General features: G+C 65.1%; 1 protein-coding gene across 1 annotated transcript; it reads left to right on the top strand.

Annotated features, from left to right (window-relative positions):
- The first annotated feature begins 202 nt into the window (after positions 1-202).
- Positions 203-13,832, top strand: LOC145714968 (A-kinase anchor protein 17A-like). Its single transcript, XM_081794539.1, has 5 exons — positions 203-364; positions 3,979-4,756; positions 6,094-6,242; positions 9,764-10,004; positions 11,929-13,832. The coding sequence occupies exons 2-5, from the start codon at positions 3,995-3,997 to the stop codon at positions 12,898-12,900; spliced, it is 2,124 nt and encodes a 707-aa protein (XP_081650665.1). The 5' UTR covers positions 203-364; positions 3,979-3,994; the 3' UTR covers positions 12,901-13,832.
- The last annotated feature ends 12,273 nt before the right edge of the window (positions 13,833-26,105 follow it).

Here is a 26,105-nt window from a genome sequence, read left to right as displayed (position 1 = left end):
GCTGGAGGGGGGGGGGCGGGGGGCGCGGAGCGTACTGGCTCAGCCGCGCACGCGCAGTGCCAAGCCAGGGCCGGCCCGCCCTCACCCGGGGCCTCCCGGAAGTCCCGCCCCAAGGGGCGGGGCCAGGGCCGGCCGGCGTAACGGGGAGCTGCCGCGCGGCCGCTTCCGCGGGCACGAGCGCCGGAAGCGGAAATGCGTCACAGGGGCGGGCGGGCGGCGGCGACGGCGGGTGGCGTCTGGGGCGCCTCCGGCGGACGGTGGCGGCGCCGGGCAGAGAGGCCGCGGCTGCCGGGGTCGTCGGGGGACGGCGGTGAGCTCGGGCCTGGGCGGCGGCGGCCGGGGGCGCAAGCGGAGCCCCGCGCCGGTAAGCGACGACGTGCGACCACCCTCTTCCGCGAACCGGGCCGGGGGGGTCCGGCGGGCCGTGGTCTTCGGGGTCCGGGGGTCCGGGGTCTGCGAGGGCCGGGGGCTCTGGGGGGACGGGGTCTGCGAGGGTCGGGGGCTCTGGGGAGACGGGGTCTGTGAGGGCCGGGGGCTCCAGGGCTCCGGGGTCTGCGAGGGCCGGGGGCTCCGGAGGGCCGGGGTCTGTGGGGGTCGGGGGCTCTGGGGGGACGGGGTCTGTGAGGGCCGGGGGCCCTGGGGGTCCGGGGTCTGCGAGGGTCGGGGGCTCGGGGGGACGCGGACTCCGGGGTTCCGGGGTCTTGAGGGCCGGGTGCTTTGGGGGGCCGGGGGCTCCAGGGCTCCGGGGTCTGCGAGGGCCGGGGGCTCCGGAGGGCTGGGGGCTTCGGGGGTCCAGGGTCTGCGAGAGCCGGGGGCTCCGGGGGGACGGGGGGTCCGGGTCTGCGAGGGCCAGGGGCTCTGGGGGGATGGGGCGTCTGGGGTCTGCGAGGGTCGAGGTTTCTGGGGTCTGCGAGGGTAGGGGCTCTGGGGGGACGGGGTCTTTGGGGGTCCGGGTCTGTGAGGGCTGGGGACTTTAGGGGCTCGGGGACTCTGGGGGTCTGGGTCTCTGCCTCTTAGTGGATTGAGGTCTTTGAGGGCCGGGTGCTTTGGGGGGATAGGGGGTCCAGGGTCTGCGAGGGCCAGGGGCTCTGGGGGGATGGGTGTCTGGGGTCTGCGAGGGCCGGGGCCTCTGGGGGACGGGGTCTTTGGGGGTCCGGGTCTGTGAGGGCTGGGGACTTTAGGGGCTCGGGGACTCTGGGGGTCTGGGTCTCTGCCTCTTAGTGGATTGAGGTTTTTGAGGGCTGGGTGCTTTGGGGGGACAGGGGGTCCGGGGTCTGCGAGGGTTGGGGGATTGGGGGGTCTGGGGTCTGCGAAGTTCGGTGGCTCTGAGGGGACGGGGACTCCGGGGTTCCGGGGTCTTGAGGGCCGGGTGCTTTGGGGGGACGGGGGCTCCGGGGCTCCGGGGTCTGCGAGGGCCGGGGGCTCCGGAGGGCTGGGGGCTTCTGGGGTCCAGGGTCTGCGAGAGCCGGGGGCTCCGGGGGGACGGGGTCTGAGAGGGCCAGGGGTTCTGGGGGGACGGGGTCTTTGGGTGTCCTGGTCTGTGAGGGCTGGGGGCCTTTGGGGCTCGGGGACTCTGGGGGTCTGGGCTCTCCGAGGGTCTCAGCCTCTTAGTGGATTGAGGTCTGTGAGGGCCGGGTGCTTTGGGGGGACAGGGGGTCCGGGGTCTGCGAGGGCCAGGGGCTCTGGGGGGATGGGTGTCTGCGGTCTGCGAGGGTAGGGTCTCTGGGGGGACGGGGTCTTTGGGGGTCCGGGTCTGTGAGGGCTGGGGACTTAGGGGCTCGGGGACTCTGGGGGTCTGAGGTCTCTAAGGGTCTCAGCCTCTGGGTGGATTGAGGTCTGTGAGGGCTGGGTGCTTTGGTGGACGTGGTCTTGGGGGGTCCAGGGTCTGTGAGGGCCGGGGGCCTCGCGGGACCGGGGTCTATGATAGCTGAGGGCTCTAGGGGGACGGGGGCTCCGGGGTCTTCGAGGGCCAGGGTCACGGGGTCTTTGGGGTCCGGGGTTCACGAGGGTCGGGGGGACCAGGTCTGCGAGGGCTGGGGGGACGGGTGCTCCGGGGTCTGCCAGGGCCAGGGGCTCTGGAGGGACGGGGTCTCTGGGGTCCGGGGTCTGCGAGGGTTGGGGGCCCCTGGGGGAAGGGGTCTGTGAGGGATGGGGGCTCTGAGGGGACGTGGGCTCTGGGGGGACGGGGGCTCCGGGGTCTGCGAGGGCCAGCGTCACGGGGTCTTTGGGAGTCCGGGTCTGTGAGGACTGGGGGCTTTAGGGGCTCTGGAACTGTAGGGGTTCGGGGTCTCTGAGGGTCGCTGCCTCTGGGTGGATTGAGGTCTGCGAGGGCCGGTGGTTCGGGGTCTGCGGGGGTCCCCGGCAACTGGGGAAGGGGATGAAGGCCGTGGAGTCCAGGGTTTGAGAGAGGGTGAGGGATGCCCTGGGGCTCGAGGCCGCGGGTGGGGGGTGGGGGGGGGGGGGGCTGAAGCCTGGGAAGCCCTGGGTCTCGGGGAAGGGGCTGGAGGGGGGGTGATGCTGGCGTCTGTGGAGCTGGGGACTCCGGGTCTCAGGGGCTCCTGGAGCCGGGGTCTGCTGGGGACCCAGGTCTGCAGGGTCCAGGGCAGCGGTGGTCCTGGTGTGCGGGTCTCTGGGGCCGGTGGCAGGGGAGGGGGACAGAGTGTGCCAGGGATGGGGGCTGGGAGCTCCAGTGGGTGGGGGTCTCAGGGCTGTGGGGGCTGGGGGCAGGGGTGGGGGCAGCAGGGATATGAGGCGGGCACTGGGGGCGGGGGCCTGTGAAGGCGAAGGACTGGGCAGTGCTGGGGAGACTGAGCGCGGTGGAGAGGCCAAGGGTCCTGGGGCAGCCGGTGTGGCCTGGAGGCCATGGCCCAGGGGTGGGGGGATGGGCTTGTCCTGGGGCGTTGCGGGGCCGGGGTCCGCAGGGTAATGTTCAGTGGACGCCAGAGCTTGGGGTCGGGCAGCTGGGGGGGGGGGGGGGAGTGACGTCACAGGGGGTGGGGTTGTGGAGGGGTGACGGGGCGGGGACCCAGGGGAGGTGGGTAGCAGGCGACCGGGGTGGGGGTGCTGCCCTGTGTGGCCCTTGGTGTCCTGGGGCAGGTGTTGGGTCGCAGCCAAGGCCAGAGCCTGTCACCCGTGCCCCGGACTGTGCCTTGTCCCAGCACCCGCCCGAGTGGGGGCCGCTCCCCGGGCCGGGCCTCAGGGCCTCGCCACAAGCCTCGGAGGGAGCCGCCCGTGGGTGGGGGCGGGAGCAGGCACCTGTATTGTTTGGGTTCCTGTGGCGGAGCCTGGCTTTCCGGTGGGGGAAGAGCCCCCCCCCCCCCCCCAACCCCGGTCCGCCCAGTGGGGAAGTGTTGCCCGGAGAAGGCGGGGGAGGACAGGTGCGCCCTGGGGGCTGCTGGCTCGGGGAGGGGCCCTGCGCTTGTCGCTCGGCCTCGGGCAAGCAGGACACCGCGCCAGTCCCAGAGTCACTGAAGCTGACGCTTCCGATCTTGTCTCGGCCAGAAACTTCCTTCCTGTTCCTGGGGGGCCCCATCCTCCATCCACGCTGCCGGAGGGAGTCGGGAGCCCTGCCCCACCCTGCCCTGCGCTGTCCTGTCCTGCCTGCAGCCGCAGGGGCGCGCGCGGGACGGTTCCGGGCCGTGCGTGCGTGCGTGCGTGCGTGCGCGCGCCCGCCCGCTGCGGTGGGGGTGGCAGCTGTCCCCGCCCACTCGACGCCCGGCGGCCCTGGGAGACCCGCTCCTGCAGGCTGGCTGCGGCTGGGCGCCCGCCGCCGCTTGGCCGCTAGGCTCTTCCGATGGTGTCTCACCCCCGTTTTCTGTTCCCTTCGGTTCGAGGAGACAGAACCTCGTCTCAGGCGGCCGCGCCTTTTGATGAGACAAACGCAGACTCGTTTGTCCCCTGGCGGCCCGAGGACAGCGCGGACCCTCGCCCCGACCCCGGCCCTGACCGCCGCCGTGTGTGTGTGTGTGTGTGTTTCAGGCCCCAGCGCCCGGCTATGGCCGCGGCCACCATAGTGCACGACACGTCTGAGGCGGTGGAGCTGTGCCCCCCGTACGGCCTGTACCTGAAGCCCATCACCAAGATGACCATCAGCGTGGCGCTGCCGCAGCTGAAGCAGCCGGGCAAGTCCATCTCCAACTGGGAGGTGATGGAGAGGCTGAAGGCCATGGTGCAGCACCACCAGTTCTCCACGCTGCGCATCTCCAAGAGCACCATGGACTTCATCCGCTTCGAGGGCGAGGTGGAGAACCGCAGCCTGGTCAAGGCCTTCCTGGCCTGCCTGGACGGCAAGACCATCAAGCTCAGCGGCTTCTCCGACATCCTCAAGGTGCGCGCGGCCGAGTTCAGGATCGACTTCCCCACGCGCCACGACTGGGACTCCTTCTTCCGCGACGCCAAGGACATGAACGAGACGCTGCCCGGCGAGCGGCCCGACACCATCCACCTGGAGGGCCTGCCCTGCAAGTGGTTCGCGCTCAAGGACTCGGGCTCCGAGAAGCCCAGCGAGGAGGTGCTGGTCAAGGTGTTCGAGAAGTTCGGGGCGATCCGCAACGTGGACATCCCCATGCTGGACCCCTACCGCGAGGAGATGACCGGCCGCAACTTCCACACCTTCAGTTTCGGGGGCCACCTCAACTTCGAGGCGTACGTGCAGTACCGCGAGTACGTGGGCTTCATCCAGGCCATGAGCGCCCTGCGCGGCATGAAGCTCATGTACAAGGGCGAGGACGGCAAGGCCGTGGCCTGCAACATCAAGGTGAGCGCCCGCCCCGCCCCGCCCCGCGCGCCGGCCCCCGGGGGCCTGTCTCGCGGCCGCGCGCACGCACACACGCACGCACGCAGCTGGCTCTCCGGCAGGGCGGCCGCACGCCCGGCCAGCGCAGGTGCAGGCGAAACCCGCGGCCACACGCACTCGGCCTTGGACACAGCCGCATCCGGACGCGGATGTGAGAGCATTTCCGTGTGGGGGACGGGGTGACAGGCGGAGACCCTCGCCGCCGAAGCACCCCGAAACCGCGCCCCAGCGGGGCCGCGGGCCTCCCCAGCGTCCCCGTCACCCGGGGCCTAGGGTCCCCTGTCCCGCCGCCACCTCGCACTGGGGTCGGCCTCGCCGGCCTCCTGGACGACCCGGGGGCCGCGTGCCCCTGTGAGCGCTGGCCGTCCTCGTTAGCGGAGGCAGACGCGCCGTGGCGGCCTCGGTCAGAGCGCGCGGTGGGATCCCGCCGGCACGCTGCGAGACCGCCCGTCGTCACGGGGGGACGTCATCGCTGAGGCCGGGTCACGTCCGGGTCAGGTTGCGGCTTCGCCGGGAAGCTCAGTCCCCGGCCACGAAGGGAGCGTGCGCCGTCGGGAAGCTCAGTCCCCGGCCACGAAGGCAGCGTGCGCCGTCGGGAAGCTCAGTCCCCGGCCACGAAGGCAGCGTGCGCCGTCGGGAAGCTCAGTCCCCGGCCACGAAGGCAGCGTGCGCCGTCGGGAAGCTCAGTCCCCGGCCACGAAGGGAGCGTGCGCCGTCGGGAAGCTCAGTCCCCGGCCACGAAGGGAGCGTGCGCCGTCGGGAAGCTCAGTCCCCGGCCACGAAGGGAGCGTGCGCCGTCGGGAAGCTCAGTCCCCGGCCACGAAGGCAGCGTGCGCCGTCGGGAAGCTCAGTCCCCGGCCACGAAGGCAGCGTGCGCCGTCGGGAAGCTCAGTCCCCGGCCACGAAGGCAGCGTGCGCCGTCGGGAAGCTCAGTCCCCGGCCACGAAGGCAGCGTGCGCCGTCGGGAAGCTCAGTCCCCGGCCACGAAGGCAGCGTGCGCCGTCGGGAAGCTCAGTCCCCGGCCACGAAGGCAGCGTGCGCCGTCGGGAAGCTCAGTCCCCGGCCACGAAGGCAGCGTGCGCCGTCGGGAAGCTCAGTCCCCGGCCACGAAGGCAGCGTGTGCCGTCGGGGGCGTCCGCGGGCTCCCGGCCCCACGCGGCGGCCGAGACCCGCGCTCGCTCCCCGGCAGGGCTCCGCGGAGCGAGCGCGCTGCGTGCGGCGCGGCCGAGCCGGCCGCCGTCAGCTGAGGCCCGCGGCCGCTCGTGGCGAACCGTGCTCCGTGCCGCCCTCCCCCGCAGGTTTCCTTCGACTCCACCAAGCACCTGAGCGACGCCTCCATTAAGAAACGGCAGCTCGAGAGGCAAAAGCTGCAGGAGCTGGAGCAGCAGAGGGAGGAGCAGAAGCGCAGAGAGAAGGAGGCCGAGGAGAGGCAGAGGGCGGAAGAAAGGTACGTGCGCGCCCGCGGGGCCTGCCTGCTCGCGCGCGCGCGCCCGGGCACGCGCTTCCGGGTGCGGGCGCGGGCTCGAGCGCGCGCGCGCCTGGCCGTTCACGCGCGTGTGTGCACGTGTGCGGGAGTCTGTGTGCAGGTGTGTGCGTGCAGGTGTGCACACGTCCTCCGCGCACAGCCGCTGTGCGCGAGATGCTGGCCCAGTCCGGTCTGTGGCCTGTCTCCCCAGCTGCGTGGGTTTCGCAGGCGCGTTTTCCGCCTTCGGCGAGTGCGCAGCTTAGATGCGTCGGGCCTGCTGGGTTCGCCCGTTACCAGCGGAGATCGTCTCTGCGTCGCGAGCGCTCGGCGTCTCCCCTGCGGCCGCGTGCGGGCCGTGTTCTGACCTTCCTCCTGACGCGGAGGAAGGCGTGTCCGCACCTCCTTTCGGCAGCGGACTCAAGCCCCGACCGGGCGCGAGAGTCCTGGCCCAGCTCCGCGCCCGCCCCGAGGACAGTCGGTCTGCTGGCCCGGGGACGGCCTGACGCGCACCGGGAGACGCGGCGGGCGGGGCTGGGGTCTGGGGCCGCCGAGGGGGGGGGGGGGGGTGCGTGCCGGCCGCCTCGCGGTGCTGCAGGGCCCCACCTGCGGGATGTGGGCGGGGGGGGGGCTCCCAGAGAAACAGGCTCCCCAGGCAGCGGCTCTGGGGCGGCAGAGGCGGGAGGCTTCGTCAGGCGCTGCGCGGCGTGCGGGGCAGCGGGGCCGGGTGCGCTCCGGCCCTGTCACTACCCGCGAGCCTGCGACCGCTGCTCCCCGAGCCCCCGGGCCGTCACTCGCAGGCGCCTGCCTTTGTGCCCACGCGTCCCCTCCAGCGTGCCCTCACCTGCCCCCTCGTGTGCCTCCCCTCGCGCCCCCGCCTGCCCTCACGTACACACTTGTCGCACAGGCGCTGCCCTCACCTGCCCTCGTGTGCCTCTCCTCGCACACACGCCTACCCTGGCCAGCGTGCCTCCTTTGCACACCTGCCCTCGCACACGCTCGCCTGTCGCGTCCCACGAAATACTGGGAAGTTTCAAGAGGCCGGTCTTGGACCATGTCCGTGGGAGGAAGTGGGCACGTGGCCCTCAGCACGAGCTGCCCCGTGTGCTGGGCCAGAGGCGGGGAGGACCGAGGGATCCCGGACAGTGGGCGGTGCCTCCTCTGTGGTCGCTGACGCTTGGACGCGAGGTGCTAGCTGGGGAGGGGGCCGCGCGGTTCCCACAGAGGGTGCTTCCCCGGCCTGCGTGTGCAGGCTGCCCCCGGGGGAGCCCGGCCGCTGTTCTCGGTCCCGGGTGCGCGTGCACGTGGCCGGTTGGCTTCCACGCAGGACTGGAGCTTGGATGCTGCGTCCTGTCTTGGGAGGTGGGGAGCACGGGGCCTCGGACCTCGTGGGGCCCAGACACGTGGTTTGGTTCACTCTTTGTGCCGGGGGTTAAGACCGGCGATGTGGTGGGTTCTGACCTGTGGGGCCTGGACGGATGCTGAGCTGGGCCCCGACCTGTGGGGCCTGGACGGCTGGTGTTGTGGATCCTGACCTGTGGGGCCTGGACGGCTGGTGTTGTGTTTCCTGACCTGTGGGGCGTGCACGGATGGTGAGCTGGGCCCCGAGCTGTGGGGCCTGGACGGCCGGTGTTGTGCATCCTGACCTGTGGGGCCTGGACAGTTGGTGAGCTGGGGCCTGACCTGTGTGGCCTGGACGGAAGCTGAGCTGGGTCCCGACCTGTGGGGCCTGGACACGGGTGCTAGGGAGCCCTGGTACACCTCCCTCTGTGGGAGCTGTGGCCCTGGGTCTGTTCCCACGTCCCAGTGTGAGGCCCCAGCTTCCTTCTGGGTCGTGAGGGGGCTGGGGACCTACGTGCGTCCTGATCCCCGGGCCCTGTTCGCTGGGTTGCACGTCTGCACGTCTGGAGTGCCCAGGACTGGCCTTGCCCTTCCGCGGCCTGGGCGTGTCCCCCCTGGGCTCCTGGCGGTCTCGCGCTCTGCGTCTCGTCCTGCCCAGGGCAGCTGGGACTTTTCCTACCGTGTTCCTTGGGGTTGGACTCACGCTACCATCAAGGTGCACGTGAGGGTGGTTCACCCGGGGCTCTTTCCGACCTGGCCCGGGGTCTCCTGCTTACCTTTGGGGTCTCTTGGTGGGGACCCCCCCGCCCCTGGCCGAGCACAGATGACCTAAGCTGCTGGGCGGCCCGTGGGCTTGCTGGAAAGGGAAGCAGTCGTCTCCAGGTGCTTTTTCTCTGGTGACGTCACAGGAGTTCCTTATACTCCGTCAGCAGGTCCGCTCCCTCAGGGACCCCCTGATTCTGGGGGTCATAGCCCAGGGCTCACCGGATCCCCAGGGGGGGTCACAGCCCAGGGCTCACCGGATCCCCAGGGGGGGTCACAGCCCAGGGCTCACCGGATCCCCAGGGGGGGTCACAGCCCAGGGCTCACCGGATCCCCAGGGGGGGTCACAGCCCAGGGCTCACCCGATCCCCGCGGGTCACAGCCCAGGGCTCACCGGATCCCCAGGGGGGGTCACAGCCCAGGGCTCACCCGATCCCCAAGGGGGGGTCACAGCCCAGGGCTCACCGGATCCCCAGCGGGGGTCACAGCCCAGGACTCACGGGATCCTGGGGGTCACAGCCTGGTATTCCCCGTGCTGGGTTTTTTGTCATAGCGAGTTTGCCTTTTCCAGACTCTGGAGCAAAGGGGTTCGTAGGTGCATCGTCTGTTGTGTGTGGTCTTTCCCGTAGCTTGGTGCTTCCAGAACCTTCCGCGTGGCTTTGCTCACGGGTCCTCCGTTCAGTGTAGGGACTCCCACAGCCTCTCTGGAGCCCCGGTGATGGGGCTTTGTGCACCCTGCCAGCACCTCTGAGTATCAGTCGTGCGCTGAGCAGTTGTTTCTGGGTGGAAGGCTGTGTGCAGTGAGCGAGCATGTTGTCTGTGCGCCGCGGTGTCCTCTGGGCCAGGACGCGGGTGTCGCGCGCGGCGGGTCCCACTCATCAGCACGGGGGTGTGCGCGCGGCGGGCCCTCCGGGCAGCACGCAGGCGCACACGAGGCTCCCGTCTGGCCTCTATTCGTCCGTGGCGTGGGCGGCCGTTCTCCCTGCGGTACGTGCCCGTTTCTGTGTGTGAGCACTGCCGCGTGCCAGGGGTCCCGGGGGTGGCCCTGCCTGCCGCTGCGGCGGCGGCGGGGGGGGGGGGGGGGGGTCCTCGGCGCGCCGGCCTCTCCCCCAGCTGCCGTGTGTCGTTGAGAAGCAGGTTCCGTGTCGCGAGGCCCGCCCATCGGTCGCGTCCTTCACGGCGTCCGGTTCCCCAGCGAGACCTGCCCTCCGGAGGCTCCGGGGGCCTCCTGCGCGGATCCTCGGGTCCCGCCGCGGCCCGCGTGCGGACGCGCGTTGGAACAGCGGGTGTCGCGCCCGCCCCCCGCCCCCCGCCCCCCCGCCGCCTCCCCGCCGGCGCCCCCGCGCGCAGAGCCGGGGCACGCGGTCCGTCGTGCTGAGCGGTGCCGCGCGCTTGTCGTGCAGGAAGCAGAAGGAGCTGGAGGAGCTGGAGCGGGAGCGGAAGCGGGAGGAGAAGGTGCGGCGCCGGGAGCAGAAGCAGCGGGACCGCGAGCTGCGCCGCCAGCAGAAGAAGCTGGAGAAGCAGCAGGCGGAGGAGCAGCGGAAGCTGCACGAGAAGATCCGGCTGGAGGAGCGGAAGCTGCTGCTGGCGCAGCGGAACCTGCAGTCCATCCGCCTGGTGGCCGAGCTGCTGAGCAGGGCCAAGGTAGGCGGGGCGCGCGGGGGCGCGCGGGGGCGGGCGCGCGCGCGTCCTGGGCCTGCAGCCCGGGGGAGGGGGCGGGGGCGGGGGCGGGGGGGGGGGGGGCCGCGCCAGGGCGCCTCCCCGCGGGTCTCAATACGCCGGCCGCGCCCCCGGCTGCTACTTGCCGGCCTCCCGGCCTCGTCGCGGGCGCCAGAACGCGCGCTCCAGGCTCACGGGGCGCGGAGCACTTCGGGCGCAACCGCGGGCACACCGCCCGGGCGCTGGGGCACAGGCTCGCCGGGTCCCCCAGAGGGAGGGCGCGACCGAGCTCGAGGAGGGTCTCCCAGCCCCCGGGGCCCCTCGGGACAGGGGGCGCTGCTGTGACCCCACAGGCAACGTCCCGGGCGACGGAACAGCCGGCTCTGCTGTGACCCCATGGGCCAGCAGCTGGGGCGACGGGTCAAGGGTCCTTGCTGTGACCCCACGGGCCAGTGGCCAGGTCGATGGGACAGGCGGCTCTGCTGTGACCCCACGGGCCAGTGGGTGGGGCAACAGGATGGGTCTCTGCTGTGACCCCACAGGCAACGTCCAGGGCAACAGGCCAGGGGGCTCTGCTGTGACCCCACGGGCCAGCGGCCAGGTCGATGGGACAGGCGGCTCTGCTGTGACCCCACGGGCCAGTGGGTGGGGCAACAGGATGGGTCTCTGCTGTGACCCCACAGGCAACGTCCAGGGCAACAGGACAGGGGGCTCTGCTGTGACCCCACGGGCCAGCGGCCAGGTCGATGGGACAGGCGGCTCTGCTGTGACCCCACGGGCCAGCAGCCGGGACCTTGGGGACAGGGGGCTCTGCTGTGACCCCACAGGCCAGCGGCCAGGGTGACGGGACAGGGGGCTCTGCTGTGACCCCACAGGCCAGTGGCCAGGGCGACAGGATGGGGTCTGCTGTGATACCCACAGGCCAGCGGCCGGGGTGAGGGGACAAGGGACCTTGCTGTGACCCCATAGGCAATGGCTAGGGTGACGGGACAAGTGGCCTTGCTGTGACCCCACAGGCCAGCGACCAGGGCGCCGGGACAAGGGGCCTTGCTGTGACCCCACAGGCAGTGGTGACGGAGACGGGACAGGGGGCGCTCTGCTGTGATCCCACGGGCCAGCGGCCAGGGCGATGGGACAAGGGGCCTTGCCTTGACCCCACGGGCCAGCGGCCAGGGCCCTTGGGACAGGAGGCGCTCTGCTGTGACCCCAAAGGCCAGTGGGCAGGGCGACAGGACGGGGCGGTGCGGGCTGATCTTGGCGATGGAGAGCAGCGCCATGGCGTCCCCGGGGAGCTCAGGGCGGACCGCAGAGCCGGGCTGGGCCACGTCCGTCCTCGCAGCCGCGGATCTGACAGCCAGCGCAGCGCAAGAGGAGCGCCTTCGCGCCGCCTCCTTCCTCCCGCTCCTCCCAGAGGCCGGGCCAGAAGCCCCCGCGAGAGGCGGGGGCGGGGGACACGTGCGGACCTCGGCGGGCCCTCCTTGTGCTCGGCCAGGCTGCGTGTCCCCGTGGAGTCGGGCGCGGGGCGACCCCGTAACCTGTTGTCTAATTACAGTTGGGATAAGTCCCCGGGAAGGAGACTGGCAGGCGCGCTGAGACGGGCCAGCTCCGCTCTTGGTTCATGGTGAATATTGAAGACGCTCGCCCAAGCGGCCGCGGCGGCGGATGGCGGATGTGCGCCCCGTCATCTCCGCTCCCCGTCGCGGGTGACCGCGGGCGACCTCCCGGCGGGCCGGGGCCACGCCCCGCCCGCCCCGCCCCGCCCCGCCCCGGGCCGCGTGCTTGTCGCCCGGGGTGGGGGGCGCGGGGGGGTGCACCGCGGCCGGACCGCGCGCCCGGTACCCCACCCCGGGCCTCGGTGCCAGCAGGCGGGTGCGGAGCCCCCACGCGCGCCTTCCCCTTTGTGCCGCAGGCCGTGAAGCTGCAGGAGCAGGAGCACCGCGAGGAGGCGCTGCGGCTGCAGCGGCTGGAGGAGCGGCGGCGGCTGCAGGAGGCCGAGCTGCGGCGCGTGGAGGAGGAGAAGGAGCGCGCGCTGGGGCTGCAGCGCCGCGAGAGGGAGCTGCGCGAGCGGCTGCTCACCATCCTGCTGAGCAGGAAGCCGGACGAGCCGCCGGCGCGCGACGAGCTGGGCGTGGCGCACGCGGACCTGCTGCAGCCCGTGCTGGACATCCTGCACACGGTGTCGGCCGGCTGCGCGGGCGCCGCCGCCGCCCTGCACCCCCCGGGGGCCCCGCCGGCCCCCGGCGCCCCGAGGCAGACGCCGCCGCGCCCGGACGCCGACGGCGCGCCCCGCGGCGTCAACGGCAGCCTGGCCGAGGGCGCGCCCTGCCGCGAAGGCCCGGGCGCGCGGCGCGGCGCGGCGGACGACGGCTCCCCGGACAAGCGCTGCCCCGGCGTCCTCGCCTGCATCCCCGACAACAACCAGCAGCCCAAGGCCGTGCCCGCCGCCGCCGCCGCCGCCGCCGCCGCCTGTGAGCAGAGCGCGCCCAGGAAGGACGCGCGCTCCGAGCAAGACAAGTGCAACCGCGAGCCGAGCGGGGGCCGCGGCCGGGCCAGCGGGGGCCGCGGGGACGACGACAGGCACCAGCGGGAGCGCAGCCGGCCGCGGCGGGCGGGCAGCCGCGACGACGCGCGGACCCCGCGGAAGGAGCGGCGGCGCCACCGCAAGCACGCGCGCCCGGACGACAGCCCCCCGCGGCGCAGCGCCAGCCCCGAGCGCGCCCGCGCGCGCCGGTCCCACAGCAGAGAGCGCTCCAGCCGCCGGGAGCGCAGCCGGGACCGCAGGGGCGGCTCGGGGCGCAAGCGCAGCCGCCACCGCCGCGGGGACCGCGACCGCTCGCGCTCAGGGTCGCCCGGCCGGCACCGCAGCACCTGGAACAGGTAATGCAGGCCGTCCCGCCCCCCCCCCCCCCTCCTCGCCCCACTCCCCCCCCACCCCCATCCCGCGAAGACCGGGACCGGGGAGCCGCCGCGGAGCGCACGGCCCCGGGGGCCTCCCGGGCGGCTGGACCCCGCGCTTCCGGTGTCCCGCGGGCGGCGGCGGCGGCGGCGGCGGCGGCCTGGGCCTCGCTCGCCAGCTTTAGTTTTCCCCGGAAACTGTTCATCTGATAGCTTTAACTTCACCACGTCCCTCGCAATCAGGGAGAGCGCGCCGGCCGGCGGCGGCGGCGGCGACCAGTGCGCAGCCGCCGCGCCTTTTCTGTCCCGCTCGGTGACTCCCGCGCGGGCAGCGACTGCACGCGAGGCCCGTGGCCCGTCGCTGGGGACAAACTGCGGAGGATGCACGGCCAGGCCCCCCCCCGCCCCCCCAGGGCCCCGAGAACTGGAGAGCGCCTTGCCCCGGTGGTGGTTTCGCGGGTTTTCCTTCGCAATTTCAGCTGCTCGGGAGGCGCGCTTGGGGGGTGCGCCGGCAGAACCCGGGGGTCCGGCCGGTGCCTGGCGGCCGCGTGCAGGCGGGCGGGTCCTGAAGGGGGGCAAGTCGCCACGTGCCGTCCCGCGCTCTTCCTCGCCTCACACACTTTCGCGTCGCAAACTGGTGACGAAGCCGGAAGGAAAAAAAAGAAGATGGGTCAAAAGCTTTGGTTCCTCCTCAAGAATTAGCGTGTGTGGTTTTTTTAAGAAGCTGTTTTGCTAAATTATTTTTACTTGGAACGTTTCAAACAGATTTAAGGCTACACACTTGTTAAATTTTATAATCATTTGCTTCCCCAGGTGAAGCGCGAGAGATACTTAAAAGCAGCTGTAATGTTTGCGTGAGGGAAGATGGTGTTTATTCCAGTTTGCATTTTTTGTGAAATAAAATTTTTTTCCAATGAACTCGTGTTTTGCATCCTTGTTTTGTTCCGTTTGAGCCTTTTGGTCTGCGGTACCGAACGGGGAGCCCAGTGGAGCAGATTCGTAAAGGATAGAAATCACTCTGGCCGAGGTCAACCACGCATCTCGCCGGGGGGCTGTTATCGTAAAATAACCGTGTGGACGGAGAATCCGGAGTCCTAGGCAGCATTCGATCTTTTCACGGGGTACAAGCTTAGCAAATCCGCTCAAGCCCTCGGGTCACAGCTACCAGCCCGTTTTACAAATGACGCAAAGTAAAGGTGGTTCTTTCCTCACCTCCAGTTGTAACAGGTGGGAAGGCGTCCGTGGCCCTGCTGGGACTCCAGACCCCAAAAGGCCCTCCACCCGTTCGTCCGACCATCCGTCCGTCTTTAATTCACAGGCAGCGCTTGTCAGCACGTGTGTGGCTGGGGGCGTTCCTCTTCCGCCCCAGCTCGCTGCACCTTCCCTGACCCCGAGGGACACAGTCGACCCGCACATCTCCTCGTCTGCAGGGCTTTTCGTCCCTCACCTGCTGGGGCGAGGGGTGCGAGATGTGCCCAGATGCCCAGTGATTGGAAATTCCCCTCAAGAGTCCTGTCGGGGTCCCTGTAGCCCAGCACCGAGCGTGTGTCCGGTCTGTGCTCTTGGCAATGTCCTGGGACCGGGTGTGGGGAAGTCTCTGAGGTCATGGGGAGGTCTCTGCGTGATTTCAGTGAGGTGGGTCTCCCTGAGCGATGTGCTCCGGGCAGAGGTCTGTGTGATGGGAACAGAGGCGGTGTGTTCAGCAACGGGAAGTGGAGGCAGAAAAGGAGAGGGAGGCGGGCTTTAATTTGGGGGTACGGTGACACAGTGGTGCAGAGAGCAGGGGTGAGGAGGGGACTTGTGGCAACAGGTGTCAACGTCGCGTGGGCAAGGGGTTCAGGGGAGAGGCCAGGGTAGGTGCAACGGGTGTGTGTGGCCATCACAGAGCGTGGGCTATGTATGTGGATGGGGTGCGGGGAGGGCCCTAGGAAGCTGGAGAATGCCAGCACCAGACCTACAGCAAAGGGCGTATCGCTGGGGAAGCCACTGAGGAATCTGAGTTTTGAATACCCCACCCACTGATGCTATCCCGAGCTACGAGGAAGGTGGAGCGCTCACAGTGCGGTCCAGGCCAGCCTCACTGTTCCTGTGCCTGCTGGATCCATCTGTTCCTGAAAGCGGCGGTGTTGACGTCTCCAGCCATAATAGTATACGCAGCAGTTTCTCCTTGGTGTCCTGTTAGTTTTTGCCTTTTGTGTTTTGACTCTGTGTTATTGGTTGCGTATGCGTTAAGGATGGGCCTTTCTGGGGAGGACTGACTCCTCGGTCATGGGGCATACCCTTCTTTAGTCTTCTGGTAATTTTTCTTGTTCAGAAATATCTGGTGCGAAACGGGGAAGAAACAAATCTGTCAGGAAGAGGTGTCCATTATGGTTTACGATGGAGTCTTAGCCACACACACACACACACACACAATATCAAAGGGTGTTAGAAAAAGGGTTGTGGCTCGACACACGAGTGCGTCCTTTCGGCCACGTTGTGCACTCGACAGGGATGAAGGCCAGGGGAGTTTTTTGTCATGCAGCAGATTCTTCTGGAGACCCCAGAGCAACACGATGATGAATGTGGATCCGGAACCAGAGTGCCTGGCTTTGAACCGCTTTCCCTAACGTGTATTCCACGGGGAGAGTGGGGTGGCCAGTGATAAGTGGGGATGATGTGAAGGACACCGTCTCGGTTCACTTTGGACTTGGCGCTCGTGTTCTCTTCAGGAGTGAGGGTGGGATTTTCTCACGTACTGCAGTTACATCCTAAGAACTGTTTCCTGCGGGTATTTTAGCAGCCGACAAGGGGTCATCGGCGGGAGTGCAGATCGGTTGAAACATGCTTGTCACTGATGAGGTTTTATCCTTGCGCCGGAACCTGGGTTTCTCCCTTCGTGCCGAGGCGACTGTTTTGCAGACAGTGGGGGCTGTGAATAGACAATGTGTCCTGAATCACCGGGATATTTCAACCCCGCAAGCATTTTCCCACACACTTGGGAGGCGAGGTTGGGGGTCCGCTTGTCCCTCTCTCTGTCTCTGTGTCTGTCTGTCCTTTATAGCATTTTGCCCCAAGCCTTTTTCTAAGTGAGCGGCATCATGATCTCATTGTGGGGAACTCAAAACCGCCCCCTGATCTGTTGTGGTTCTACCTGGCTGAACTTTGACACAAGTGAATTGGCCGACTCTCCACCCCGGGGGGGCGGGGGCGACAAAGGGAGATACTAGTTCGTCCCGGTTTCTGACGCTGAGGTTCTCCCCGAGCACTGGGCCGCCGATGTCCCCACGTCTGCAATTGGGACCTCGGCATGTGTCCACCCTTTTGCCGAGAAAGTCCCCTGTACCTCACGTGCCCTGTGTCACCCGATCTAAAGCCGTTGGAACAACTCTCCCCCCCTGCCCCCCCCCCCCGGATTTATACTCTGAGGTGACTGTTGGGGGCCCTGTTTCTCCTTGGCTGCACCCTGATGGAGGAACAGAGCAGACATGTTCTCTAGACCCAAGGGCACTGGGTCACAGGGGCGTCTGGGGCCCATCCTGAACACCGCAGGCAAAATTTGTTAGAAATGTCCAGTGTCTGCCCAGAAACGCACCGTCTGCATTTTGGGGAACACGTTAGAGAACATAAGTGTGGGAAGGTGGGGGCGCCTGCGTGTCTCAGTGGCTTGGGCGTCAGACTCTTGCTGTGGGCTCAGGTCATGATCTGTCCAGGATCCAGACCCACATCAGGCCGTGCGCTGACCGCACGGAGGCCTGTTTGGGGTTCTCTTTCTCCTCCTCCCCTGCTCACACTCTGAAAATAAATGAACTTCGGGGGGGGGGGGGGGGGGGGAGGGAACGTGTGCAACGGTGTCCAGGACGGGGGTCTGGTTTCAGCCCTGCAGGTGCACGGGGACAGCGTCGGGGTGAGGTCACGGGGCCGGCTCCCGCCGGCGGGTCTGGGGGCGCAGAGAGGCCCTCGGTCAGGAGGGTCCCTGGAGGCCCGGATGCCGGCGCCCCAGGGTGCACCGTGTTCCCGCCCCAGGTGTGCGGCTTCACCGCCCGCCCCTCCGCCCCCTCGCTCACCTCTCCTTGCTCCCCACGGGGCTGGGGAAGTACGGTGGATGCCAGGGTGCCCCCCCCCCCTCCCCCACTGCGCATGCGTACACTTCCTGCTCCAGGACCCGTGCCAGCAGCCCCTCCCCCCGGCTTGCGGTGCAAGCAGGCGGCCACCCGCATCCTGCGCAGTGTAGACGCCTCCCCGCAGCCGCCTCCCTGCGCACACCCCCTCCCTGCAGCACGGGCTGGCACGGCCCCCCAGGCTCGCATCACCCCTCCGCTCCCCCCACCAGGGCGCCGGTGCCCGGCTGTGTGTCTCTGTCGCCCCCGAGACTCGTATGTGGATCCTGACCCTGAAGCTGGTGGTGTTAGGAGGTGGGGCCTTGGGTAGGGGGTTAGCGCACGAGGGCGCAGCCCCCGTGAACAGGATTGGCGTCCCTGGGAGACGCCAGACAGCCCCCTGGCCCCTCCACGGCGCCAGCGAGCGGGTTGGGCGGTCATTCGCGAATCAGGAAGCAGGTCCTCACCAGACCCCGGGGTCCGCGCGCCTCTGGATGTGGGACGCGCAGGCCCCAGGACCACGACAAGCACGCGTCCGTCGTTCGCAAGCGCCCGGCCTCGCCTGGGCCATTACTGTTCCCGCCGCCGCAGCCCAGGCACCGGCTGACGCCGAGTTGTTGAGGCGGGCGCACGCCTGGGGTGACCTCTCCGCGCCCCGCGCGCCTGGCCTCGCCCCTTGGCCCACGCTCGGCCCCTCGCTCCGCACAAGGCAGGGCCGCGGGCGCCGTCTTTCCCCGCAGGAGCCCCGCCCGTGACGCCCGCAGCCAGGCTCCGTGTGCGCCACGCGGACCCTTGAGGACGCGGACCCTTCCGGACCCGGGTGTGCGCGCGAACGTGCGCGCGCGGCGCTCCACACGTGGTCCACGCCGGCTGGCACCTGCTCAGCACCTGTGCGGTCGCATCCCGTCGGGGGGCCGGGGGGGGGGGGGGGGCGCGGCGGGCGAGGAGGGGGCCGAGAGCACCATCCCGGGAGGGGGCGTGGCAAGGAGGTCTCCGCTGGCAACAGTACACCTGGCGTCTCAGCCCCGCAGGCCTGGGGCCTCTCCACCCGCCACCCCCTCTCCCTACTCTGCTCACTCCCCCCTGCACTCCTGCTGGTTCCTTGCCCTTCTCTCAACAGACCACACACGCTGCTGCCACAGGGCTTTGGCGCCTGTCCATGCTGTTTTGGTCTTGCCCGAACAGCTCACACACTCGCTGCGGCCCCAGGGCCTTTGCACCTACCCATGTTCTTTTGCTCTTCTCTGAGGAGGTCACACACGGCACTGCCCCAGGGCCTTTGCACCTGCTCATGCTCCTTTGTTGTTCTCTGAGCATGTCACACACGCTTCTGTCCCAGGGCCTTTGCACCTGCCCCTGTCCCTTGGCTCTTCTCTGAATGGGTCGGTCACACATGCACTGCCCCAGGACCTTTGCACCTGTTCATGCTCCTTTGTTGTTCTCTGAGCATGTCACACACGCTTCTGTCCCAGGGCCTTTGCACCTGCCCCTGTCCCTTGGCTCTTCTCTGAATGGGTCGGTCACACATGCACTGCCCCAGGACCTTTGCACCTGTCTGTGTTCTTTGCTGTCTCTGAACAGGTCACACATACGGCTGCCCCCAGTGGCTTTGCAACTGCCTCTGTTCTTTTCCTTTCTCTGAACAGCTCACACATGCTGCTGCTCCGGGGCCTTAGCACCTGCCCCTTCCTCTTTGCTGTTCTCTGACCAAGTTGCACATGTTCTTGTCCCAGGGCCTTTGCACCTGCCCCTGCCCCTTTGCTCTTCTCTGAATGGGTCACACACAATGCGACCCCAGGGCCTTTGCACCTACCTCTGTTCTTTAGCTCTTCTCTGAACAGGTCACACATGCACTGCCCCAGGACCTTTGTACCTGCCTCCGTTCTTCTCTGAACAGGTTACACGCTGCGACCCCAGGGCCTTTGCACCTACCTCTGTTGTTTAGCTCTTCTCTGAACAGGTCACACATGCTCTGCCCCAGGGCCTTGGCACCCGTACCTGCCTCTTTGAATTGTACAATCCAGCATCTTGGGGTATAGTCGTGTGTGAGTGTCACCCCCAGTGAACTTGAGAACATTTTTGTCCCTCCCCCAAAAGAAACCCATTACCTGGGTCTGTTTTTTTTTTTTTTTTAAACGTTCATTTATTTTTGAGAGAGAAAGAGACAGAGCGCGAATAGGGGAGGGGCAGAGAGAGAGGGAGACACAGAATCCGAAACAGGCTCCAGGTTCTGAGCCGTCAGCACAGAGCCCGACGCGGGGCTCAAACCTCGGTCCATTTTAAAGAACTCCTGTCCATGCACATGCCGTTCTGTCTCCAGCTTGCGCGGTGGGAATTCTCTCGTCCGTATGGCGTGTCTTTCTGGCCAGAAGCACGGACCGTTGGTGTTAGTTGCCCAGCATGGACGTTGTCCCGATGACCGGCCACGTGCGAACGGCGTTTCCAGCAGCTCTGTGGTTCGAGTCCTTTGCTTAGTCGTGTCCGAGACTCTGCTTCCGAAGGGGCCGACTTTGAGCACCGACCTTGAGCTTTTCTCCTTAGGATCTGGTGCCTTCTCAGCCCTCAATCTCATTAGTAAAGTAATCATCTTAACGGGAGATCCGGGGGGATTGTACCTGCTGGGGATGGGGCGTCCCCTCCGAGGGGCTGAGCCTGCACTTCAATCAAGCAAATGTGAGCCGTGGCTGCTCCTTGTGTCGGTCCTGAGTGGCCCCCACCCTGCAGAGGGCCCTTCACTGTCGCACCTGCTGGTTCTGTGCACAAAGAGGCGGGACAGACACAAGCTAAACATGAGTTCATGAGAATGAATGTACATACGTGATCTTTTTTAACTTCTCTTTTTAATGTGTATTCGTTTTTGAGAGAGAGAGAGACAGAGCGAGGGCGGGGGAGGGGCAGAGAAAGGGGGAGACACAGAATCCGAAGCGGGCTCCACAGTCTGGGCCATCAGCACAGAGCCCAATGCGGGGCTTGAACTCACGAACCATGAGATCATGACCTGAGCTGAAGTTGGGGCTTAAGCGACTGAGCCCCCCAGGCGCCCCTAGATATGTGATCTTTTTTTATGTTAATTTTTTTTAACGTTTATTTATTTTTGAGACCGAGAGAGACAGAGCATGAGCAGGGGAGGGGCAGAGAGAGAGAGAGAGAGACACAAAGAATCCCAAGCAGGCTCCACAGTCTGAGCCATCAGCACAGAGCCCAATGCCGGGCTTGAACTCACGAACCATGAGATCATGACCTGAGCTGAAGTTGGGGCTTAAGCGACTGAGCCCCCCAGGCGCCCCTAGATATGTGATCTTTTTTTATTTTAATTTTTTTTAACGTTTATTTATTTTTGAGACCGAGAGAGACAGAGCATGAGCAGGGGAGGGGCAGAGAGAGAGAGAGAGAGAGACACAAAGAATCCCAAGCAGGCTCCAGTGTCTGAGCCGTCAGCACAGAGCCCGACGCGGGGCTCGAACCCACAAACCGTGAGATCATGACCTGAGCCGAAGTTGGACACTGAAGCGACCCATGAATCAGAACGTGTGATGGCAGGTCGGTCTGCTCCGCGTCGTCTGCATCGGAAAAGCGGGGCGTTTCTTCGGAGACCTTGAAGGCCTGACTCACAGCCTGCGAGGAGGAGAAGCCCAGCAGCGGGGACCCCACCGGACGGGGGCGCAGCAGGGCGGCTGTGCGCAGAGCAGTAGAGACGACACCACGTCATCTCCCAGGATGCGGTGTGGACGCAGGAGACAGGATGATGCTCATAGGCCCCTGCACCTGCCGGGCGCCAGCGCACGGATGCAGTTCGGCCCCCGGGGGACGTGGGGACACACGGTGGACACTCAGGTTACACGGGGAACGGGGGGCGGCGTCCGGACGCTGGGAACACTGGCATCGCGTCCCGCGGAGATTGCGTTCAGTGAAAGCAACAGAATAAAATGCGCTGCGAGGACGTCAAGGAAGATACAAACAAAACAAAATAAAATAAAATAAAGCAAAATAAAATAAAATAAAATAAAATAACACATAAAATAAAATAAAATAAAGCAAAATAAAATAAAATAAAATAAGACATAAAATAAAATAAAATAAAGCAAAATAAAACAAAATAAAATAAGACATAAAATAAAATAAAATAAAGCAAAATAAAACAAAATAAAATAAGACATAAAATAAAATAAAATAAAATAAAGCAAAATAAAACAAAATAAAATAAAACAAAATAAAATAAAATAAAGCAAAATAAAATAAAATAAAATAAGACATAAAATAAAATAAAATAAAGCAAAATAAAGCAAAATAAAATAAAACAAAATAAAATAAAATAAAGCAAAATAAAATAAAATAAAATAAGACATAAAATAAAATAAAATAAAGCAAAATAAAATAAAATAAGACATAAAATAAAATAAAATAAAGCAAAATAAAATAAAATAAAATAAAATAAGACATAAAATAAAATAAAGCAAAATAAAATAAAATAAAATAAGACATAAAATAAAGCAAAATAAAATAAAATAAAACAAAATAAAATAAAATGAAATAAAACAAAATAAAATAAAATAAAGCAAAATAAAATAAAATAAAACAAAACAAAATGAAATAAAATGAAATACAATAATTAAAACAAACTAGCACTACCACGGTGTGGTCTGGCTGCTGTGTGTCTGCGCCCTCTCTGTTCCTCGGCCCTCAGCCTAGTGCACATTCCCTGCCCCCGTCCTTGCTCACGTGAACTTTGCGCACAACCGTCTTGCGCGCAGCCTGGACCCCGCCTCCCGCCCGCCGGCCTGGTAGGTGCTGACGACCGCAGTGCTGGGCACCGGGGCCCGTCCTGCCCCGGCGTTAACTTGTCCCAGGAGGACCCAGCTCCCAAGGGCGGGGGGAGGGGGAGAGAGCGAGAGGGATCCCCACAGCCAGGCCCCAGCGTGCGCCACCCCCCCCCCCCCCCCCCCCCGCCTTGGAAGCGCCCTCCCCGTGTCACCTGTCTTAAAGGAACTGAGCCCATCCTCTGTCCTCGGTGCATTACATGGTGCCCACCCCCCCCCCCCCCCAAGATACGCCCTAACACCTGGAATCGCAGGATGGGGGCTCGTTTGGAAACAGGGTGTTTGCAGATGTGAGCAGGTGAAGCATCTGAGGTGGGCTCATCCTGGATGAGGGGGGCCCTGAATCCGACGGCAGGTGTCCTTGTAAGAGACAGAAGAGGGACACACACGCAGAGGAGAAGCCCCGTGACGCCGAGGCAGAGACGGGAGGGACGCGGCCACGAGCCCAGGGGCGCCTGGAGCCCCAGAAGCTGGAAGGCGGCGGAAGGACCCTCCTCTGGAGCCTCGGGAGGGAGCACAGCTCTGTCCCATCTGGATCTCAGAGGCCCGGCCCTGCCTGGATCTCAGGGGCCCTGCCCTGCCTGGATCTCAGTGGTCCTGCCCCTCCTGGATGTCAGTGGCCCTGCCCTGCCTGGATGTCAGTGGCCCTTCCCTGCCTGGATCTCAGCAACCCTGCCCTGCCTGGATCTCACTGGTCCTGCCCTGCCTGGATCTCAGTGGCCCTGCCCCACCTGGATCTCAGTGATCCTGCCCCTCCTGGATCTCCGTGGTCCTCCCCTGCCTGGGTCTCAGTGGCCCTGCCCTGCCTGGATCTCAGGGGTCCTGCCCCCCCTGGATCTCAGTGGTCCTGCCCCTCCTGGATCTCAGGGGCCCAGCCCTGCCTGGATCTCAGTGGCCCTGCCCCCCCTGGATCTCAGTGGCCCTGCCCCCCCTGGATCTCAGTGGCCCTGCCCTGCCTGGATCTCCGTGGTCCTGCCTCTCCTGAATCTCAGTGGCCCTGCCCCTCCTGGATCTCAGTGGTCCTGTTCCTCCTGGATCTCAGTGGCCCTGCCTGGATCTCAGGGGCCCTGCCCCTCCTGGATCTCAGTGGCCCTGCCTGGATCTCAGGGGCCCTGCCCTGCCTGGATCTCAGGGGTCCTGCCCCTCCTGGATCTGACTTCTTGTGTGCAGAGCTGGGGAAGGACAGCTTCTTTGGTTTTAGGCTGATGAGCTTGGGGTCATTTGTTCAGGCGGCCGTAGAAGGTTGAGTAGAGCCCTTGCCTCCCCGTGTGAAGGACCGTGCAGCCTCGTCAATGCATAACATGCGTCATCAAGGCTACTGATTATGCAGCATACTGGTTTTGGGTCACTTCCACAGCTGGTGGTGTGGGGGAGGGAGGTGAGGGGGGCAGGCTGGTTTAGGGCTGTGTGCACAGCAGGGACAGAAGGACTGAGCACGAGTGCCGCGAGTACCCTGAAGCCTGGTCGTCCCCTTAATAAGGCTAATGGGATTTTGTGCGGTGATCGGCCTGGGCTCACCCGGGGCCTCCCGCAAGGAGCTCCTGGGAGCGGCAGTGAGCGGCTGGCCGCCCCCAGCGTGCTGACAGACCCACACTCCGCACAGCTGGGACGGCCGGGGACCCGGGTTTGGACGGAGGCCCAAAATGAGCTCCCCGCAGGAACAGGGCTTCCGGCTCCTGACCGAGTACACGAATGGTTTCATGCTGTCCCAGGTAGGAATGGGGTGCGGAGAACATTCCAGCTCGCCTGCCTGGCCTCCCGGGGGGCGGGAGCTGCGTGTGGGCAGCGGGGACTGAGAGCTTGATGGGATGGGAAGGGGGACTTCCTGGGGGAGGCGGGGAGGTCGCGGAGGTACCGGCGGGTGTCTGGACACAGGCGAGGCCGGCGGGGCGCCTGGGAGCCTTCCCTGAAGGGCGGTGATGGAAATAGTTGAGACAGGCTGTGATTGGGGTCATAGAGGGCTCCCCGTTAACACGCTCGGGACGCGGGGGACGCGGCTGGAACACGCGAGTCTGGGGGTCCGTGCACAGCGCAGCGCGCGTCACTCTCGTCCCCGCTGGGGGCTGAGCTCGGACGATCCCGTGGGAGATCAGGACACACAGACACCCCGCCCCCCCCCCCCCCCCCATTCGCAGAAATGGTGGCATTTCTGCGAAACATCCAGAAGGAGCACATGCGTAGAAACGGGAACCAGGCTGCGCTTTGCCAGGCCCTGGGGCGGGGGCTGGGCAGCGACCGCTCAGGGGGACGGGCTGTCCTTCCCGGGGGTGGGGGAGAATGTTCTGGACCCGGACAGAGGTGGGTGGCGTGGGATGGGACAGCACCGCGAACGTACCGGTCGCCCCTGAGTCGTTTCATTTAAGACGGTGAGGCCTGAGCCTTGTGCTGCGTGCATTTTCCTTCCGTAGGAGAGTAGAGGCCGGTTACACTTGGGTTTTGTGTTTTCCTGGTTTATTTTTTTGTGATTTATTTATTTATTTATTTTAATGTTTATTCTTGAGAGAGAGATAGAAAGAGACAGAGAGAGAGGGAGACACAGAATCCCAAGCAGCTCCAGGCTCTGAGCTCTCAGCACAGACCCGGTCGCGAGGCTCGAACCCGCGAATCGTGAGACCATGAGCTGAGCCCAAGTCCCACGCTCAACCGACTGAGCGCCCCAGGGGCCCCCTCGGTGCGGTATTTCCAAGCCCCAGCGGCCTCAAGCCTGTGCCCAGAGGAGGACCTGGGCCGAGGGGAGGGGTCTCTGGCAGGACGCCCACAGGCTTTGCTGGAAACCTCTTGGGGTCCGGGCGCTGAGCACGTGCGCGTGCAGGGGGGGGGGGTGTGGGTGCAGAAGGTAGGAACGCCCTCCCCCCATGTGGGCGCGTCTCCGGAGACGATGCGCTTGTCCCAGGGTTTTTGCAGACAGATGGCCAGGGATGCAGGGTCGGGGGGAGCACGACTGGGCAGGTGTGTGTGCACCCAGTGGGGTCCAAGCCAGGGGTACCGTGTGCGTGACTTGGAGGGCCCTGCGGGGGGGGGGGGGGTCCCTGAGACACGGGGATGTGTTCATGGCCCTCCCGGGTCACAGACTCGCGGGGATCGTAACGCGGTCGTCGTTGCACGTGCTGGATGCCTGACGCGCCTGCTGGGCACCGCGAGTTGAAGCGGAACGCCGTCCCCTGCACCCCGAGTGGGCTCGAGGGCCCCCCGGAGTCGGTCTTCGGCCCCCAAGGGTTAAGGACGCCTCGGGGAGAGCCCCGCGGGTAGTGAGAAGGCGCATCCTGCCGGAAAACAGCCGCAACGAGGGGCTGGTTTCCTGGGGCTTGAACGTGTGACTCGTGGTCCCAGGGGTGGCGGGCGCGTCCCACGTCTGGGGACCGGCGTCTGTTCCCCACACGACCCGGTGGACGGACCCTGAACGCGGCCGTGATGCGATCATACGTAACACGACCCCCAAAGACCGTGATGGAGCGGTGCTTCCCATGACCCTGAAAGACTAGCACTCACCGCGACCTCGACCAAATGACTTCATAAAACCTAAATAGGCTAGGTCACACAGGCTCAGTACACGATCTAACAGAGTCCTAATAGGACTTAGTGCCACATGATCAGAATACCGGTCAATACACCTTTCACCAAAGAGGAGCTAATACCGTGTGGATGGAGTAAAGCTGGACGCAGCCACAGGGAAGGAGTTGGTGCACCGTTAACGGAAGAAGAACTAATCCAAGCCGCATAGGATGAGTTCCCACAAACTTCATACAGGGAGACTTAACACAAACACCTTAGCACAGGGAGAGTTAACACAACCTTAGTATAGGGAGAGTTAACACAATATTAGTACAGGGAGAGTTAACACAACCTTAGTACAGGGAGAGTTAACACAATATTAGTACAGGGAGAGTTAACACAACCTTAGTACAGGGAGAGTTAACACAACCTTAGTATAGGGAGAGTTAACACAATATTAGTACAGGGAGAGTTAAGACAACCTTAGTACAGGGAGAGTTAACACAACCTTAGTATACAGAGAATTAACACAATATTAGTACAGGGAGAGTTAAGACAACCTTAGTACAGGGAGAGTTAACACAACCTTAGTATAGAGAGAGTTAACACAATATTAGTACAGGGAGAGTTAAGACAACCTTAGGACACGGAGAGTTAACACAACCTTAGTATAGGGAGAGCTAACACAATATTAGTACAGGGAGAGTTAAGACAACCTTAGGACACGGAGAGTTAACACAACCTTAGTACAGGGAGAGTTAACACAACCTTAGTATAGGGAGAGTTAACACAATATTAGTACA

The sequence above is a fragment of the Panthera onca genome, chromosome Y, assembly GCF_046562875.1.
Source record: "Panthera onca isolate mPanOnc1 chromosome Y, mPanOnc1 haplotype 2, whole genome shotgun sequence".
NCBI lineage: Eukaryota > Metazoa > Chordata > Mammalia > Carnivora > Felidae > Panthera > Panthera onca.
This window is presented reverse-complemented; position numbering and strand designations above follow the sequence as displayed.